This window comes from Jaculus jaculus, chromosome 12, assembly GCF_020740685.1.
Source record: "Jaculus jaculus isolate mJacJac1 chromosome 12, mJacJac1.mat.Y.cur, whole genome shotgun sequence".
Classification (NCBI taxonomy): Eukaryota; Metazoa; Chordata; class Mammalia; order Rodentia; family Dipodidae; genus Jaculus; species Jaculus jaculus.
Genome location: NC_059113.1, coordinates 14017562 through 14038695, shown reverse-complemented (window position 1 = coordinate 14038695; position 21134 = coordinate 14017562). Strand labels below are relative to the sequence as shown.

General features: G+C 48.2%; 1 protein-coding gene across 1 annotated transcript in view; it reads left to right on the top strand.

Moving 5' to 3' along the window:
• Positions 1-1143: 1143 nt before the first annotated feature.
• Loxl2 (lysyl oxidase like 2) overlaps positions 1144-21134 on the top strand; it is an 80087-nt gene continuing 60096 nt past the window's right edge. The window contains exons 1-2 of the mRNA XM_004665813.2: positions 1144-1555; positions 13391-13566. Coding sequence (XP_004665870.2) covers positions 1192-1555; positions 13391-13566 — 540 coding nt within the window. The 5' untranslated portion in view covers positions 1144-1191. The remainder of the gene's footprint in view (positions 1556-13390; positions 13567-21134) is intronic.

Sequence of the window (21134 nt, the reverse complement as noted above, 5' to 3'; positions counted from 1 at the left end):
CATAGGCGTGCCAATGCGTGTGTGGAGGTCACAGGACAACGCTGGGTGGGGGTCTTCCTGGCCTGCCTTCGTTAAGGCAGGGGAGGGGGGGGTCTTTCGTTATCTGCCACTGCATGCACCCGGGCAGCAGGGCCATGAGCCTTGCTCCCGTCTTGCCACCAGGATTGCAGATGTGCGCTGCCACATCTGGCTTTATATGGGTTCTGGGGATCCAAACTCCAGTCCTCACACCTGTGCGGTGAGCAGCTTATCCACTGAACCGCCTCACATTGTACACGTACAGGACCCACTGTACCATAAGCGTGAGGTCTCCGAGTCTTTGAGGAAAATATTATATGGCACGTGACAGTGTGTGCAAATTTTTAGCATTTTTTAAAAATATTTTTTATAGTTATTTGTGGCAACCAAGATTGATCTAATCCAAGTGAGTGCTCATTAGGCAGACATAGCTGTATCGCTTGGTGGAAACACAAAGGGATGTTTCTGTCCTTTAGGACTGAGGCTTTGGTGACAAAACCAGACATGGCAACAATGTAAACCATGAGCCACATGTGATTGTTAAATATTTATTTATTTATTCATCTAAGTTAGAGAGAGAGGGAGAGAGAGAAAGAGGCAGATAGAGAGAAAGAGATTGGGTGCACCAGGGCCTCCAGTCGTTGCAAACAAACTCCAGTCACATGTACCACCTTGTGAATCCGGCTTACGTGCGGTCTGGGGATTCAAACCAGGGTCCTTTGGCTTTTCAGGCAACTGCCATAACCACTAAGCCATCTCTCTAGCCCCAACATGAGATTTTTAAAGGAGCCAGAGAAGACCTTTACTGTGCTTAGGAGGGCCTGGGAAGGCCTTGCAGAATGAGATGGGCCATGGCAATGTGCTCTGCAGAGTGCAAGGTGTTGGGAACACCATGTTCTTGATGGCAAAGCGTAAGCCAGAGACACAGGTTGGTGGGGTTGGATGTGGGGCTTGCCAAGGGCTGGGGTGAGGAAAAGGCAAGGAGTGCACTTAGAACTGAAGCTGAGCATGTAGGTTTGTGCCACGATGAACTAGAGGCAGTGAAGTCTTGCAGCACTTTATGGCTGTCCCTGGCCCTGCATTCTGTGCTAATGCCTCTATCCTCCCTTCTAGAAAGTTCCTGCTACTTTCCCTGGCCTGCGGCACCTCACCTCCTCCCACCCGAGTAAGAGGATGGAGGGACTTCTGGGCTCCCACCTCTGTGGCTGTTGGGTTGTGCTTTTCCTCCTGCCCTCCCTGAGCCTGGCACAGTACGAGGGCTGGCCTTACCAGCTCCAGTACCCGGAGTACTTCCAGCAGCCGGCTCCAGAGTACCACCGGCCCCAGGTGCCCTCCGACGTCGTCAAGATCCAGCTGCGCCTGGCTGGCCAGAAGAGGAAGCACAACGAGGGCCGGCTGGAGGTGTACTATGAAGGCCAGTGGGGCACCGTGTGCGACGACGACTTCTCCATCCACGCCGCCCACGTCGTCTGTCGCGAGCTAGGATATGTGGAGGCCAAGTCCTGGACGGCCAGCTCCTCCTACGGCCCTGGGGAAGGTGAGAGACTGTGCTTTGGAACTCAATGTGTGTTACTGAGCCAGGCCACAGCACGCCCCCCGCCCCCCGCCAGTTAGCCTGCGAAGGGAGGGGTGCTGTCCATCAGGTGTGAGGGCCTCAGAGCCCTATCTGCCCTTCAATCTGTGTCCTGGTGCCAGGGGGTGGTGGTGGAGGGGAAAGACCCCCCCACCCCACAGGAAGGTTTAGAGGGACCAATCATCATGATTTGCCCGTTTGAGCACAGAGAGTCTTGGGCAAACCAGGGTGGCCCGTGACCCCAGAAGCTGGTGAAATAGTAGGTGTACATCTCACTAGACCCCACAGCTCTTCTGGAGAGTGTGACATCAGCCCAGGGGAAGTTGTGCCTTATTCCAGATCTCTCCTCCAAGGCAAACGTTCACCCCTTCTCACAGGGCTCACTTATAGTTCATTATTTTTTTAAATATATTTTATTTATTTATTTGAGAGAGAGAAAGAGGCAGAGAGAGAATGGGGGTGCCAGGGCCTCCGGCCACTGCAAATAAACTCCAGACGCGTGCGCCCCCTTGTGCATCTGGCTAACGTGGGTCCTGGAGAATCAAACCTGGATCCTTTGGCTTTGCGGGCAAATGCCTGAACCGCTAAGCCATCCCTCCAGCCCTGCAGTTCATTATTTTACCACTAATGTGTCTTGTGGCGTTGGACAGGACGGGGACAGAGATGCTTTGGGATTTTTCACCTTTGGTTAGCCAATACTTTCCTCCCTTGTTAGAGTTAAATCAGTTTATCTTCACTCAAAATGTGAGAGCTGGGGAGATGACTCAGTGGATAAGCACTTGCCACACAAGGATGAGGGCCTGATTCACTTTGAGTTCCATTCCCCAGTCGCCAAGTAAACAGCTGAGCATGGCCACACAGGCCGAAAGCCCAGCCCTGATAGAGCGGAGACTGAAGTTACTTGGGCTTGCGGGGCAGCCAGGTTTCAGGTTCAGTGAGAGACTGGTCTCAAGGAAACGCATGGATGAAGGACAGAGGATGACACCCGGCGTTCTCACGTGGCCTCACACACGGGGGTGGTCTATGTTCCCGGCTGGGAATGCAAGTATGGGTGAAGGGGAGACATGCTCTTCCAGGAGCTGAGTCTCCTCCTCCGAGCCAATAAATCAAAAGCACCTGCTTCCAGACTGAGCCACTCACAGGGCTTGGACCAACAGCTGCTGGATTAGGGCCACATGCCCTTCCTGGACTGAAGGTCAGTGCCCTGCTGACTGTGTAAGACCCTGTGAATGGGTTTAAAACTACAGAACGTTCACCCTCAACCCAAGACATTCTCCCCCCTCTCTCTATCATAAATAAATAACTAAGAAAGGTTTAAAAACTTCTTAAAAAGGAAAGCAGATGTAATCATAGCCTTTGGAGTCCATGTTGAGCAAGGAGGGGAGTAATAGGTGGAGGAGGCGAAAGGTTGCACAAAACTCTCTATCAATAGGGTCTCTGCTGAGATTGCAATACTGGCAGGAATGTTCTAGAAAGATAGTCGGGGAGGGGGGATAAATGCAGAACAGGATGATAGGTATGATGACAACTGAGGAGGACGCGATTGCTGATCATGACTGGGGCTGAGCTGTGACCTTGAAGGGCACCTGGAAATGATGCAGGAAGGTGGCTGGAGCGAAGAGGACAGTTACTAAGAGGCCAGACACGGTAGAAATGAGAGCGTGGACACAAGGCATCAAGAGCTCTGACAGCATCAGCTCAGGACAGAGAGAAACAGATGCCGAACTGACCACTGCTGTGCCCAGGATGTTAAGAGTGAAGCCATCCGTCCATTACGTGGAACTTGGTTTTCGCTACGAGAGACCTTCCAAACACAACTGTGTTTGGATTTCGTCAGCATCAGTTGAGGTTTGATTCTAACACTGAGTGCACGGTGGGCGCCTCAGGTAGTATTAGCTGACTGATACACTTGGATGCGGGAGAACAGAGAAGTTGGCAAGACAGTGCACGCTACAGTGATCACGGTGTGTCCAGCGTCCCATAGGATGGTCCAGTAGAATCTGCCTTGGGAGTCAGGTTCTGTGGATGGGCTTGGGGTGTCGCAGCCGACTCCATAACAGACTGTCCCACCAGAAGTCCCCAAACGCCTCAGAAGTTCAGGCTGTAGTAATGAAAGAGGAGCAATCGCCAGGGACCCCTGGGGTTGCCCAGCCTGGGCTGCAAGTACACTTCAGCTCCCAAAGCACTTCCGAGCCCAGACAAGCCATGCACCCTTCCAGAGTGTTCTAGAGAGGCAGTGGGTTCATTTCCTACTCCCTTGGAGGGGGATTTTCACAGCAACCTGCACCGAGGCGGAGGCTCAACTGGACAGCCCCAATGGTTACCTGTGAGTGAGCACGTAGATTAGGTTAACCTCTGGGCACGTCTGTTGGGGGTTTCTAAGTTAGGGTTCACTCTAACAATAGACACCTCATACCATGAGCTGAGATCCCAAACTGAATAAAAAGAAGAAAGCTAGCTGAACAGCAAAGTTCATCCCTCCACACCTGCCCCCTGCTCCTGCCGCGACTTCCCCACTGTGATAGACTAAGCCCTGAAAACTAAGCCCTTCCTGTCCTTACGTTGCTTCTGGTCAGATATTTTGTCCCAGCAATCAGGAAGCAACCTCACTCCCACCTGCGCCATCACACACGCTAACCAAAGCGATGATCCTGCAGGTCTTGATTTGAACAGCTTTCATGGCCCTGACCAAGCAGAGGGCTCAGCCCCCAAACGTCATTTCATGTCTGAACTTTCTGTTCCAAAGCATCTGTTAGTTTCTCTGCATACCTCTTCTTTAACTGAGAGAGGGAGTTCTTAGAGTGAGTGAGTGGGAAGAGGAAAGCAAAGCTTGGCTTCTGACTGAGTAGCTTTTTTGTGGGTGCCCCAAAGGGGAGCCTCATCTTGTACCCCAAGTGCAGCTTTTCTAGCAGCCAGATGCCCCCAAGATGCTCAATACCACCTTGCACTGCCTCAGCCTGACCTGGAAGCTGGCTGGGTTAGAATCAGGATAGCCTGGCTGACAGGCACTGAGCATACAGGAGAAACATTGCCACCGAATCAGACCCGATGGCGTCCTGTGCATGGCTAGGTTGCCTTCAGCAAGTGTAGGTGTACCTATCTAGCATCTACGAAAACAGCATTGCTATGTAGACTAGGGAGGCTATGGAAGGAATAGAAGGGAGCAGCTCTCTTGGGCCAACTAAGATTCCTCAGGACTTCAGGGCACTCATTTTACATGCTTCTTGGGTGTGGTGGCACAAGCCTTTAATCCCAGCACTCAGGAGGCAGAGGCAGGAGGATCGCTTTGAGTTTGAGGCCAGCCTGGGACTATAGAGTGAGTGCCAGGTCAGCCTGACCTACAGTGAGACCCTTCTAGAACCACCCCATTCCCCCAAAAGTAAAGCCAGCCCTATAGAATTTGTTTTGCTATTTTTGTGCAGCTCTTTTAAATGTGTGCTGAACTGGGGCTGGAGAAAATTGCTCAGCAGTTAAGGTGCTTGCCTGCCAAGCCTAAGGGTCTGGGTTTGGTTCCCCAGTACATACATAAAGCCAAATGCACAAAGCAACACATATATTTAGAGTTCTTTTGCAGTGGCTGGAGGCCCTGGCATGCCCATTCTCTCTCTCTCTCTTTCTCTCTCTATCTATCTACCTAACTACCTATCTCTTCTCTCCATTTCTCTGTGCTTTCAAATAAATAAACAAAAACATTATAAAAGGATGCTGAACTATTCACAGCAGCCAAGTCATAGCAGGACCTCACGGTGCAACGGTAGTGAATCTGGTCCCCCAATAGTCAAGTCATGGTATCAGCCTAGGTCCCTAGTAACAGATGAATAAAGATACATAAAGAAAACTTGGTATGTATACTCAGTGATTATTCAGCAGAACAAAATTAGGTCATTTGCAGGTGCATGGATAGAACTAGAGATCATTGTATGGAGTGAAATAAGCCAGAGAAGCAAATACCACGTCTCCTCTAACATGTGGAATCTAGACTTTAAAAAATAAAAAATAGCCGGGCGTGGTGGTGCACACCTTTAATCGCAGCACTTAGGAGGCAGAGGTAAAAGGATCACCATAAATTCGAGGCCACCCTGAGACTATATAGTGAATTCCAGGTCAGCCTGGGCTAGAGTGAAACCCTACCTCGAAAAACCAAAGTAGTAGTAAACAAATAAAATAAAAATAAAAAATAAGGGGGCTGGGGAGATTGCTCAGTGGCCAAAGCGCTTGCTATGCAAGCATGAGGCCCCGAGTCGGATCCCCAGGACGCACGTCCAGCAGGCATGGTAGCTGACGCCTGCAATCCTGGCATCTACAGCAAGATGGGAGGTGAAGAGTGGAGAACCCCAAGAAGTTTGTGGGTCACCTAGCCTGCTGAATGCAGTAGTGACCAAGACAGACCCTGCCTCAAACAAGATGTGAGGCGGGACCTCCCTCAAGGCTGTCCTCTGACTTGCTCATGTGTACCAAAGCACATGTGCACGTGCAAGCACGTGCACACACACACACACACACACACACTCACAAATGAAGAATAAAACGTAAAAGACTTGAGGGGCTGGGGAGATTGCGCAGTGGGTCAGAGCACTTGCTGCATAGCACAAGGCCTCATTCAACCAAGTTTGAGTCTCCAGCAACCATGTAAACAACTGGGCGTGGCTACCAACATCTGTAACCCCATTCCTATTGTGGGATGGAGACCAGAGAATCGCTGAGGCTGGCTGACCAAAAATAGCAGCTCTAGGTTGAGGGAGAAACTCAATCTCAAGAAAACATGCAGATGAGCCATGGAGGGGACCACCCCACATTTTCCTCTGGCCTCTGCCCACGTGCACATTGGGGGTGCATATGTACCCACACGTGCATAATTACATCACACGCCACAACACACATACCCCACACTACACATGCATGTGCACATTCACACACACACACGCACAACTAAAAGACTTAAAGATAGAGGAGGAGCTATTTTGAAAGAGGAAGGACACTGGTGGAGTTAGGAATGGGTGAGTGGTGGGAAATGCGTCATTGGACAATGAATATAAACTAGGATAAGAGACGCTGCTCTGACCTGCCTGCATCCCGCAGTGAGCCTGGCTTCTTGGAAGGCAGATGGAATAAGGGCACTGCTTTTCGCCGTCTATCCTTCAGCAGCGTGGCTCAAAACATTCCGAGGGAGAGGCCCTGCTGGCCAGATGAGGGTCCCTTCCGTTGCTAGCACTTAGTAAAACAAACATGAGCTTGCTGTAGAAACAGCCATTGATTAGGAAGCGTGTTTCACTGGAGCCTGACGGCCTGGAAGCCAGCCCAGGTTGAGAAAGCAGTTGGAAAACCTCAGTCCAGATGTTTTCAATCAACTCTTTGTTCCCACCATGCATCCGAAGTATTCTCCTTTGAGCCCCAACCAGCCAGCCATCGGAGAAGACTCGTTACAGCCAAGCCAGCGAGTCAGGAGAGTGACCCTGAGTCCTCCTTAGAGAACCTTAGCTTCCACCTCAGTTTTCTATCTCTGACATGGAGGGACCAGTTGTTGTTTGAAACAGGAGCTTATCCTAGGCCAGGCTTACCTGGGACTCACTCTGTAGTACCAGGATGGCCTTGAACTCACAGAGATCCCCCTACCTCAGCCTCCTGAGCGCTGGGGCTAAAAGCGTGTGTCGCCATGCCTGGCCTTGATGCAGCGTTTTTCCTACATCATGTGAGAAGTAGAGCTCATTGTTTTTATCTGATGTCCTGGAAGAAGGAAAGGGAGGTCGAACATGTCCTAGACTTATCCATTAGCTCACTGGGTCTCCATGGCAACCCATCTGCTGGACATCATTTTTACTTTAGAAATGGGAGTGAGGTTTGGTTCAGAGTGTCCAAGCCATGCCGATGGGATTTGAACGCAAGTTTGTTAGTCTTTACGGTAGACCTCTAAAAGGAGCTGTGGAAAAATGACAGACTTTGTTTTGTAGTGACATCTATTTGTAAAGATCACTATTTGTGTGGTTGGGGAGATAGCACAGCAGTTAAAGGCACTTCTTTGCAAATTTTTCAACACTCACGTCAAACCAGGCCCACGACACGTTGCATGTATTTTAGTGACAAGTGACCCTGTTACACCTGTACACACACTCTGAGATAATATAAATAAATAAATATTTTTTTAAATCACTATTTAAAAATCATTTAGCATTTAAAAAACTTTTTAGTTCCAGGGCTTAGTGGTTAAGCACTTGTCTGTGAAGCCTGACGACCCCGGTTTGAGGCTTGGTTCCCCAGGACCCACGTTAGCCAGATGCACAAGGGGGCGCACGCGTCTGGAGTTTGTTTGCAGAGGCTGGAGGCCCTGGTGCACCCATTCTCTCTCTCTCTCTCTCTCTCTCTCTCTCTCTCTCTCTCTCTCTCTCTCTCTACCTCTTTCTCTCTCTGTCTGTCCCTCTCAAATAAATAAATAAAGATAATCAAAAAAAATTAAAAAAAAAACCTTTTAGTTCCAGTAAAATACACACGAGTGGCTGGAGAGGTGGCTTAGTGGTTAAGGTGCTTGTCTGCAAAACCAAATAACTCAGGTTTGATTCCCTAGTACCCATATCCAGCCAGATGCACAAGGTAGCTTATGCATCTGGAGTTTGTTTGCAGTGGCTAGAGGCCCTGGTACATCCATTCATTCTCTCTCTTAAATAAATAAATAAATAAATAATTTAAAAATGCATGAGAAAAATTGCCTCTTAACAATTTTGAAGTGTGTTTCCACATCACTAGCATTAAACATACTCACATTGTTGTGCAACCAATTTCCAGAACTTTCTCATCTTGCAAAACTAAACCTCTGGACCTGTTCAGCAACCCCACCCCATCCCCTCATCTCCCATTCTCCTCTGTTTTTATGAAGTGGATACTGCAGTGGCCTCATATAACTAATATAAATATAAATGCAGTCACACCGCATTTGGCCTTCCATGATTGGCTTAAGAGTCTGATGTCCTCAACACTGCCTATGGGGAAGACAGCCTGGGTCAGAACGCCTCCTCGGCATGCTCCTCAGGAAAGGACAGTTCAGCCCCAGGCACGTGGGTCCCTTCCACCTCTGAGCAGCTGTGAGTCGCGTCACCACGAGCATGCCTGTGCACGTCTCATTGCTGAGGGCCCGCTTTCAATTTATCCTTTATTCTCTTCCTTCCGTTCCAGGGATTGAGCTGCAGCTTTGTGAGTGTTAGGCAAGCACCCTGCCTCCGACCCATGTCCGTGGCCCTTCGCATTAAGCGACATTTCATTAATTAAGTTTTCTGCATGTGCATGTGTGGTGTGTGTGTGCACGTGTGCATGTGTGTCAATACGTATGCTGGCACATGTGTGCGTGTATATGTGGAGGCTGGAGGTTGCGGTTGGGTGTCTTCCTCAGTCACTCTCCACTTTTCGTTTTTTAGATGGGGTCATGCATTGGAAGTTTAAAACTAACCTGTAACTCCCCAGTTCAGCTGGACTAGCTAGCCAGCTAGCTTTAGGGACCTTCCTGTGTCTCCCTGCCCAGAGCTGGCATTGGAGGTGTACAGTACCATTCATATATATATTATATATATATATATATATATATATATGTATATATATATATATATATAATATATATACATAATTTATTTATTTATTTTAGAGAGAGAAGGAGGCATTGAGAGGGGCAGGGAAGGAGAGAATGGGCGGGCCAGGGCCTCCAGCCACTACAAACGAACTCCAGATGCGTGCATCCCCTTGTGCATCTGGCTTACATGGGTCCTGGAGAGTCGAACAGGGATCCTTTGGCTTTGCAGGCAGACGCCCTAACCGCTAAGCCATCCCTCCAGCCCCCAGGCCCAGCTCTTACATGGGTGCTGGGAATCCAAACAGACCCTCATGCTAATGTGCAAGTGTTCCAGGCCCAGTCCTCCTACTTGGGCTTTCTGAAACAGACTCTGTGTAGCTCAGGCTAGAATTCATTCTGTAGCCTAGGCTGACCTCAGACTTATGACAATGTTCCTAACTCAGCCTCCTGATTGCTGGCCTTATAAACATGAGCCCCCATGCCTGCCTCTGTTTTTTTTGTTTGGGTTTCTTGGTGTTTTCATTTGTTTGTTTGTTTGAGACAGGGTCTTGCTAAGATGCCCAAGCTAATGCAGCATTCATTACATAGCCCTGGTTGGCCTCAAACGTGTGGTCCTCTTGTCATAGGTCCCCCGAGTGGCTGGAATTACAGAAGTGCACCCCCACGCTGGTTTTCTTCAGTTTCTTTGGGATGTACGCTCAGAAGGGCAATTCCTGAGTCATGTGATCATTTTCAGGTTTTGGGGCTGGGGTCATAGCTCAGTGGTAGAACAGTGGAGCGTTTGCCTGCTGTGCACAGGGTGCTGAGTTCTATCCCTTGCACTTTAAAAATGAAAATGAAAACAGTTTTGAGGATCCCCAGCACCATTTCCCATAGCAGTTGCACCATTGGTGCACACAGATTACATTTCAAGTCTGCAGCAAAGCTTGTTCACTTATTTCAGACATTTTTGATAGTAGCCCTCTGTACTACTTTTCTTGTTGCTGGGACCAAATACTTGTCAAGAAGCAACTTAAGGCAGGGAACTTAAGGGTCTATGTTAGCTAAGATCGAGAGGATGCAGCCCATCTTGGAGGGGAAAGTGTGGGGTCAGAGGGCTCTGCAGTGACGGGATACACAGCTGGGAACTCCTCACCTCCTCACATCTTGGCAGAACAGGGAGCAGAGAACATCAGGAAATTGGCAGGGCTATAACATCTCCAGTGACTCACTTCCTTTAGCAAAGGTCCACCTCCTAAAGGCACCATGGCTTCCAAAACAACACTAGCTGGGGACCAAGTGTTCAAACAAATGAGCCTACAGGGGCCATTCCTTCTTTAAAAATCATTATTCAGGGCTGGAGAGATGGCTTAGCGGTTAAGCGCTTGCCTGTGAAGCCTAAGGACCCTGGTTCGAGGCTCGATACCACAGGACCCACATTAGCCAGATGCACAAGGGGGCGCACACATCTGGAATTTGTCTGCAGTGGCTGGAAGCCCTGGCGCGCCCATTCTCTCTCTCACTGCCTCTTTCTCTGTCTGTGGCTTTCAAATAAATAAAAATAAATAAACCAAAAAAAATGATTAAAAAATCATTATTCATGGGCTGGAGAGATAGCTTAGCAGTTAAGGCATTTGCCTGCAAATCCAAAGGATCCAGGTTCAATTCTCCAGGGCCCATGTAAGCCAGATGCGCAAGGTGGCACATGCATCTGGAGTTTGTTTGCAGCAGCTGATGGCTCTGGTGTGCCCATTGTCAGTCTCTCTCAAATAAATAAATAAACATTTTTAAAAATTATTATTTAAGCCAGGCGTGGTGGCGCACACCTTTAATCCCAGCACTCGGGAGGCAGAGGTAGGAGGATCGCCGTGAGTTCGAGGCCACCCTGAGGCTACATAGTAAATTCCAGGTCAGCCTGGGCTAGAGTGAGACCCTACCTCGAAAAATCAAAAAACCAAAAAACAAAAATTATTATTTATTTATTTGCATGCATGCATGCGTGTGTGTGTGTGTGTGTGTGTGCATATATGTGTGTACACACACACACACCAGGGCCACTTTCTGCTGCAAATGAACACCGGACACTGGCGCAACTTTTTTTTTGGTCAACTTAGGTGAGTGGCTTGAGAATTGAATCTAGGCGGTCAGGCTTCACAAGTGAGTGCTTTGATCCGCTAAGCCACATTCTCTGCCCTGTTCACTGGGTATTTCACATTCAAGACACAGCAGCGTCCTATCTTGCGTGGCGGTGTCTTGGTGAGGTTGGTTAACCCTCCAGCGCTTGGCATGCAGAATCCTCCGCTTGGTGTGGAGGAAGTCGAGGAACAGGCAGTGGACCACATTCCTCCGTGGCCTTGCATCACGGGTGACGGTGGCTTTGATGAACAGCACAACTGGCCTGTCTCTGACCCAGGCATAGCAAACAAGAGGAAGAGAGGATGGCACTGAGTAGAGATTCGATGTCTGGGCTTCTGGGCCCTATGGTGACCTGGTACCCAAAGGCTGCCTTCTCTGAGCAGAGCTCTGCATGCTGGAAGAAGGACTAAGCAAGCTGCCTTGTTCCCCACTCGCTGAGTAGTGGAGCAATCAGTGGAGGTGAAAATATCCTAAAAATCCGCAAACCTTCCACTTCAAAGTAGCTTAACTTTTCCCAGGGGGCTAGAGGTCAGCTACTGCATGCAGCTGGAGGATGAGGCTGCTTTGTGCGTTCTCATCAGTTTCCCCATTTTCAAGTCACTATGGGTTGGCAGTAAACCAACATGGCATATGCCATGCGGCAGTTACCTTCGCGCTGCTGTGACAAAACTAACCAGAAGCAGCTTACAAGAGGAAAGGGTTTATTTTGGCTTCAGTCTCAAGGGGAGCTTCACCGAGGTGGGGGAAGCACTGCAGAGCAGGCAGCAGCGTGTCCCGTCTTACCATGTCATCTTGGAGGAAGCAGCAGGAGTGAGCTAGGTAGCTCTGGCAAAGGACGGTGGACTAATAGACCTGAAGGCCTTACCTCTATGACTCACCTCCTCCAGCAAGGCTCCACCTCCCGGAGGCTCCACCAGCAGGGGACCGAGCATGAGGCTTAAGCACAAACACAGGAGACTGTGCGGGACATTTTCCATCCAAACCACCACACCATGACCTATCTAGTCAGCATACCCCTCTGCAAGCAGCCCATATGTCCTTGATGTGCCCAATGTGCTGATGTGAAAGAGACTTTGGGACTGGAGACATGGCTTAGTCATTAAGGCACTTGACTACAAAGCCAAAGAACCCAGGTTTGATTCCTCAGGACCCACATAAGCCAGATGCACAGGGTGGTGCATGTGTCTGGGGTTCGTTTGCAGCGGCGAAGGCCCTGGAGAGCCCATTCTCTCTATCTGCCTCTCTCTTTCTCTGTCTTTCTAACAAATAAAATAAAAATAAAAGGTTAAAAAAAAAAAAAGATAGAAAGAGACTCTGACCAAAGCCACAAAGCTGAAAGTGGCTCAGCCAAAATTCAAACCCAGGCTAGATTCCAAAACCTCTGCTCTTCATTGTCAACTGTGGTGGATTTGGAATCACCTAGAGGACAAACCTCTGTGAGAGAGGTTGAACTCATGAGGGATAAAGGCGGGTGGCACCATCCTGTGGATTATGGTCCCAAACTAAATTAAAAGGGGCAAAAAAAAAAAAAAAAAAAAGCCGGTTATGGTGGCACACACCTTTAATCCCAGCACTCGGGAGGCAGAGGTAGGAGGATCACTGTGAGTTCAAGGCTACCCTGAGACTACATAGTGAGTTCCGGGTTAACGTGAGCTAGAGTGAGACCCTGCCTCAAAAAACTAAAATAAATACATTTTTTTTAAAAAAAGAGGAAGCCAGCTGCACACCAGCATTTGTCTCTCTCTGCTTCCTGACTGTGGGTGCAGTGTGACTGGTGAGCTCATGTTCCCCTGCCATGCCTTCCCCCCATGATGGACTACTTACCTTCCTAAGCCACCAGCCAAAATAAATTCCTCTTCCCTTAAGTCATTTTGTCAGATATTTTGTCACAACAGTAGCAAAGTATATGACTTTGGGCTTAAATAACCTACCACTTTCTTAAGCACATCAGCTGCCCTGCCAAAGGATCCCAGTGGTCTAGGCCTGAAGCCCCCTCTTCACATAATAAAAATCAACTGATGGCTGTAATAGCTGCCAAAAATTAGGGCAAAGTCCATGTAAGACACTGGTCCTCAAAACACCCGGAAACTGCCTTGATATGACTCTTGGTTTCTTTCCTCCACTTCCTTCAGGGCCCATCTGGCTGGACAATGTCTACTGCAATGGCAAAGAGGCGACCCTGGCAGCCTGCTCCTCCAATGGCTGGGGTGTCACTGACTGCAAGCACTCAGAGGATGTTGGTGTGGTGTGCAGTGACAGGAGGATTCCTGGGTTCAAATTTGACAATTCGTTGATCAATCAAATAGAGGCAAGTCATGTTCTTTTTCCTTCCTTCCTTCTTCCCTCCCTCCCTCCCTCCCTCCCTTCCTTCCTTCCTTCCTTCCTTTCTTTCTCTCTCTCTCTCTCTTTCTCTTTCTCTTCTTTCTTTCTTTCTTTCTTTCTTTCTTTCTTTCTTTCTTTCTTTCTTTCTTTCTTCCTATCTTTTGCTGAGCTGGGCATGGGACCCAGGACCCTGTGCATGGTTAGCAAATGTTCTACCACTGGACTCCATCCATAGCCTCAAAGCTCTTGGTGACTTCTTCACTTGAATGTATTTTTCTTCCATGTAACATGTTTTACTTACTTCAAGAAATGAGTACTGGCTGGGCATGGGAACCAACCCCAACTGGATTTGGGGCAAAGGAGTTTAGCTGAAGGATTTCTTGAGAATGGATGTCATCTGTGGAGCAAGAGCATTCTAGGCAAAAAAAAAAAAAAAAAAAAAATGTGTGGGGAGAGAGGAGAGAGATAGACACACTAGGGTCTCTTGCCACTGCAAACAAGCTCCACATTCATGTACCACTTTTTGCATCTGGCTTTATGTGGGTAGCTTGGGAATCAAACCCGGGGCCATCATGTGTCACAATCAGCACCTTTGACTGCCGGGCATCTCTCCAGCCTGTAGTCGCCATCTTTAAAGGGACTTATTCATGATCAACAAGGTGTTAGAGAGGCCACGCCCCTCAGTAACGGAATGCTACTGATGACAGCCTTGCTCTGCTGGGAACCCGTGATGTGGAGGTCCAGCTTCTGCAGCCTAGTTTCACAGAGCCTAGTTTCACTCTACATCCTCCTCTGAAACACTTAGCACTCACTTTCACATGTCTCTTCTCTGCTGAGACCCAGAGCTCCTGGAATGTGTGAGCTTGCCTTAGTCACCGCTGCATCCAACAGACAGAACTTGAGGGACCTCAAAAGGCCACCATCTCCATCTCCCAAATCCCCTCCTCCCCAGAAATGCACACCAAAGATCACCATTCCCCTAAGTGGAGAAGAAGTCCTCAGGACCAAACGTTATCCTAAACAGAAGCATGTAGGAGCACCACATCCCTTCATGTGCTGCCTTGTCTAAGCGGATGCTATTTATAACATCTGTTCGTGGCCCTGTGCCCAGTTATAAGCTCAGGCTAATCTAGTTGGAAGGTCATGTGAAGGAATACCCAGGCTTCGGAGCATAAGCAAGGCATCAGTGGTTTTTTATTATTTATTTATTTTTTTTTTTGAGGTATTGCCTCACTCTGGTCCAGGCTGACCTGGAATTCACTATGTAGTCTCAGGGTGGCCTCAAACTCACGGGGATCCTCCTACCTCTGCCTCCCGAGTGCTAAGATGAAAGATATGTGCCACCACACCCGACTACCTCATCAGTTATTTGAGCAGAGCAACAAAGGCCAAAACCATCAGTGGAACTGGCCATTGGAAAAATAAGAGTAATCTGCCTCTAGGAAAAAAATAATCATGGAAAAGGGACTCTGAATGGTGCTTCCTTAGGTAACTGTTTATTGAATATTTACTAGGTGCCCATTGCAATGCTTAGCATTTGAAAGGGAATTAAGTTGGGTCATTCATTCATTCATTTACTTACATACTTATATACTTTTAAGGCAGAGTCTCATGTAGTCTAGACTGGCCTGGAACTTGCTATGTGGCCAAAGATAACTTTGAACTTCTGATCCTCCTGACCCCATTTCCCAAGCGCTGGGGTTGCAGATGTACACCACCATGCTAGGTTTATGAGGTGCTAGGGATTGCACACAGGGCTTTTTGTATGCAAGACAAGCACTCTACCAACTGGGTTATACCCCACCCCCAGCTCCATGTATGTCATGTCTCTGAAAAGCAGAACCCTGGACTGGAGAGGTGGCTTAGCAGTTAAGCGCTTGCCTGTGAAGCCTAAGGACCCTGGTTCAAGGCTCGATTCCCCAGGACCCATGTAAACCAGATGCACAAGGGGGCGCACACGTCTGGAGTTCGTTTGCAGTGGCTGGAGGCCCAGCGCACCCATTCTCTGTCTCTTTCTATCTGCCTCTTTCTCTCTCTATCACTCTCAAATCAATAAATACACAAAAAATATTTAAAAAAAAAGCAGGACCCTAACAGGATGAGAAAGGCCTAGACAATCTGTAAAAAAGAAAGAAAGAAAGAAAGATGTTGGAGTCAGCTTTCTTATTCTGGAAGGGCTGAGAGTCCATGGTGAGAGACTGTAGTGCTCACCTTCATTGTGGGCATTTGCTGAGGTTCCAGCTACGTACAAGATTGTCTGTAGTGATATCACAAAGGACACAGGGCCCTTAGAAGCTGGGAAGATGAGAGGTATGCCCTGGGGAAAGCTAGAACATTATTCCAAGGCCAAGTGCCCTGACTTTAGTGAGTCTATAGTCACCCAAAGGGCTAGAACAAGCATCTGGTACAAAGGACCAGATGACAGATGGTCTTTGTACTTGACATTTTCCTAGAAGGCTTTCCTCTTGTTGGGCAGAACTGCTGGATGACATGAGCTAGAGAAAGGAAGGCTTCCTTGCCCGGCCACAAACCTCCACGCAAGGAGCTTTCGGCTGATTAGCTGTCCTCTGCAAGCTCATCTGGATATCTCCTGAGAGAAGGTCATGGCAGGACCTAGATTCAGGATGCCTAAAGAGCACCTCTATGTTTCCAGAAGATTCTTGCACGCTGAGTTGTATGGTTAAAGTGCATTCTTTATGGGTAGCACTGGCCTGACAGGATGCCTCCTAGACCACCTACGTGGTATGTTTGTGGGATGCTGAGAAGTTTCTCCACAATGCCTCATGGAATGGCCTGTGTTCTTAGCTGAGGTCATGGAAGCATTCCTCCTGGCTAAATAAATGGTCTCTATTAGATCTCTGCGTCTGCGAGGACAGAACGTACTATTGGTACGTACACTCCACTGCTAGGTGGAGTCCCGGGACACTGATTAATGGCACCCAGGGACAACTGGTGATGAATGTAAGTGTGAACAGAGTGGATGGTCTCTCATGCTCCTGTCTGTGCACCGCATATGAGGAATTGACCTGGAAATGTACGTGTAAGATACAAAACTAGGAGCAACTGAAGGAATCTCAACTTGTGGAATGGAGGTTTAGGAAAACTGCACTAGGCTGAAATAATGGGTCCCAAATGTAACTAGAAGCTCAAAATGTAAGGTGTGTTTCAGTGTTGGATGTTGTGACCTATGTGACATTTAGGACAATAGGACCTTGACTAGACATTCAAGTTTGTTGGGAAAATTATTCACAAGAACTGAGCCAGCTAGGAGAGTGGAAAGCACTTAATTTTAATTTTATTTTATTGTAGTTTTTCAAGGTGGGGTCTTGAATTCTAGGCTGATCTGGAATTCACTATGTAGTCTCAGGGTGGTCTTGAATTCACTGCGATCCATCTACCTCTGCCTTCCTAGTGCTGGGATTAAAGGCATGGGCCACTGTGCCCAACTAATTATTTTTCCTATGTATGTGGTAATGTGAATGTATGTATGTGTGTTTATATATGTGCATGCAGATGCACATGTATGTGTGTACACATGTGGGTGGAGTTTAGAGGTCAAAGTTCAGTGTCATCCTCAATTACTTTCCACCTTATTTTTTAAAAAAATATTTATTTACTTATTTGAGAAAGAGGCAGATAGAAAGAGAGAATGGGTGTGGTAGGGCCTCTTACCACTGCAGTTGAACTCCAGATGCATGCACCACCTTGTGCATCTGGCTTTCATGAATGCTGGGGAATCAAACCTGGGTCCTTAGGCTTTGCAGGCAAACACCTTAATTGCTAAGCCATCTTTCCAGCCCAGCCTTAGGTTTTTGAGACGGACTCTCATTGAGTCCAGAGCTTACCAACTGGGCATACGAACCTGAGCCATCAAGCCTGGGGATCTTCCTGTCTCCACTTCCCCAGTGCTGGGATTACAGGGGTACATGGCCACACCAGGCATTTCTACATGTGTGCTGGGACTAAACCCAGCAAGTACTTTACCCATTGAACCTTCTCCCCAGGACTATTTTTACAAATCTCTACAAATGTTAATTGACTTGTACAGTGTGATATGGCTTCCTTTAAAGGAAATTTCAACTGCTACCTGGACAGAAGTACTGCTTTTTGGCTCAGTTCTGGACCCATCTTCTAACCAGGTCACCCCAAGGAGGGGCCAGCAGTACAGAGACACGTCTGGAGACTGTATCTCAGGAGAGGCTGAAGGGTTTTTTTTTTTGTCAAGAAAAGAGCTATGGGGGTGGGGGGAAATGTGTGGTGCTCTTCAAATATTTAGAGTGCTACCGTGGAGATAACTGTTTATGATGTGCTCCAGCTCTCAGAGAAAGCTAGGACAGAGGAGAAGGCAGTGGGAGGCAGACCTTCACCGTAGACCCATCTTTCCTCCTGAGTGGCGAGTTTCTTATCTGTCAGTGAGGGAGCCCTATGAGCTCCTGCCCAGAAGACTGTGAGCATATTTCTTCAGGGGAAGGAAGTGGGGCTGGCCTATTACCAAACTATAAGACCCTTTGTTAACTCTGAGTGTTTGGAAAAGTATTCGTCTCTATTGCGGAGTCTACCTGTTGTATGTGGGGGAGGTGGCGGTTACACATGCATGAAGAAGCAATGACAAATAGCATGTGTGGGGTGTGCTCGGGCTCTCTCCTTGCCTCTTCTCTGGTCCTTCGCAAACTTGACCTTAAAGCCAAGGATGGGGCTGGAGAGATGGCTTAGCGGTTAAAGCTCTTGCCTGCAAGGCATAAGGACCCATGTTCGACTCTCCATGCTCCATGGAAGCCAGACACACAAGGTGATGCAAGCGTGCAAAGTCACACGTGGGCACAGGTGGCACATGCATCTGGAGCTGGATTACAGTAGCTAGAGGCCCTGGCGCACCAATTCTCAATCTCTCTCTCTGTCTTGCTCCCTTGAATAAAAGAAGGCCAGTCTGTTGGGCTTGCCTCAAAAAAGAAAAGAAAAGAAAAGTATGGAGAGAGAGAAAGAGAGTAGGGTGTGTTTGGCGTATGATGAGATGTGTGTGGAGTGTTTGTACAGATGTCTGCACTGCGTGTACATACATGCAGAGAAGAGAGGAGAGCATTGGGTGTCCTCCATGATTCACAAACCCAGAAGTTGGCTAACGGGATTTTATTTAAACAGCTTCCCTGGACTTGTTTGTTGATTGAGTTATCTTTGGGGTCCCTTGAAATGTGATCGAGTCCCCTCCAGAGGAGGGGAAATATCCTGTTCTTCGTGTGAAGGACCCTATCAATGAGGAGTCCACAGGTTTGACCCTGAGCTCCCTGCTGACCAGCAGCCAGGACACTGTGCAGCAGTCAGCCAGCCTTCCATGGTAGCAGCGGCCTCTCTATCACTTGCAAGGTTGTTCAAGTACTCTGTAAGGAAAAGACTCGGCTGATTTCAGTACAAGTGCTGTTCAGACTGTAAAGCGCTTGTGATAGGTTGCCGGCCCTGCTGCTGGTTCACCAGGTTAATTACCTTCAAGGATGGCAGCAGCGTGAGTTATAAAGGCCAGAGCTAGACCCATGAATTTCACTTGAGCTAACTGTACAGCTGAGAGCACTCCCAGCATCCTCTGGGGCTCTGGGCTACTTGGTAACTTCCCACTAGAGATGAGAGAAAGCACATCGTCTAATGACTGACCGTATGATCATTTACTCCAGGAAACTAACTGAGTGGGGTCTCCATTCTCCCCCTTTCCAACACAGACTGTGCCATCTTGTCTTGGGGTAAATCTTCATTCTCAGACCCCGGAGCTAAAGGTCGGGTGCCGGTCTCATGGAGACAGACTTGTGGCTATCCAGAGTGACTGACCCCTCTTGGGTCACTGGACAACACACTGTAAAACACATTTGGCTGGATGTAGGGAAAAAGAGTCCCGAGTTGATTATTAAAACTTAAAAAGAAAAAAAAAAAGAAGTGGGCAGGAGCAAATGATGACATATTAATACAGCTCTGTTTTAGACCTAGAAAACAGAGATCTAGACAAATGTCCCCGGACCCAGAGCCTTTGTTTCCTGTCGGTGGCTGGTGGACAAATTGGAAAAAGCATTAGATAAGGAGAGATGACAAATCCAGATGCCCTTCAGAACAAACACTGGCAGCGGCTGGTTTGCACGTTGAAAGGTCATGTGTTTGTTCACAAGGCTCCTGGCTGGGGCTGTGGGCCATTGGGTCAGAAACTCACACATCTGCTGTTCGTTGTCTGACTTTTTCCTTACCCATTTCTTTTTTCTGTTTTTTTTTTTTAATTGACAACTTCCATAATTGTAAACAATATCCCATGGTAATGCCCTCCCTCCCCCACTTTCCTCTTTGAAACTCCACTCTCCATCATATCCCCTCCCCTTCAATCAGTCTCTCTTTTATTTTGATGTCATGATCTTTTCCTCCTATTATGATGGTCTTGTGTAGGTAGTGTCAGGCACTGTGAGGTCATGGATATCCAGGCTATTTTGTGTCTGGAGGAGCCCTTGCCCGTTTCTTAAAGGTCCTTTGGCCAAAAGCAACAGGGAACACCCCCACTGCTGGCTGTGAGATTTAGGTGCTCCTCCCTGAGGGATTGAGGAGATCCCAAGAAGCCCACAGGGTCACTTATGTCCCTCTGCTCTGCAAGCTCATGTTCTCCTGGAAGGATGCTGAGGCTTGAAAAAAACGCTTTCTTCTTACTATGGGAACTGGGACTGCTTGACTTTTTTTTAATTTTAAGATTCTAGGAATTCAGGATTTTATTAGTCACTGTCAGCTGCCAAATGTTTCCATCCCTCCCTCCTCTGCTACTTATCTATCTGCCTGCATGGGGAGGTGCAAGACAAGGGAATGTGGAGGCCTCCCAGACAGGAGGCGAGGAGCTGCTGCCCCATCAGCAGAGCAGATGCGCCGCGTGGTTCAGGAAAGAAAGCTGGGTCTGTTTCTATTCCGGGTGGAGCACAGAGGGCTTCATATGGAGGAGGCTCCTCGGGAGTCGCAGGCAGCTGTAGGGCTTCCCTCGGGTAGAAGAGAAAAGGTTGTTATGGTGTTCCGGGCCTAACTCTTGGGCAGGGAGTATAGAGCTAAGGAGGAGGCCCTGCTGAGCTGTTGAGCTGGGCAGTGAATGTGGTTCCCCAGGGAGCCCGGGCATAAGGGGGCATAGGAACCCGCCCTGTGCTCATGCTCTGAGTCCCAGTCACTGCAAGTCTCTATGTGGCCAGGGCTGTTGGCCACCACAGGGATGCAAGAGAAGTGGCTCTATCATAGCTTGTTTTCCCAACCGAAAATAGGTCACCGTGTCTGAAAAGCAAAGGGGTGTTTTATGTGGCAAACAGAAAATTAAAAAAAAAAAATTTGGAATTGTACACATACTTAGCAAATCTGGAAACTTAGTTCCTGACCATTTGCCCATGCAGTCTTTTGAAAAACATCAATATCATTATAAGTATTCATGAGATGAAACACTGTGGCCATGAGACTGTACAAGCTGATAGTAAGCATGATAATTTCTTGTAGATGAAAGAAATGAATGAACGGTGTATTAGTCAAGGTTCTCTGGAGTAGCAGGATGCCGTAAAGATTCCT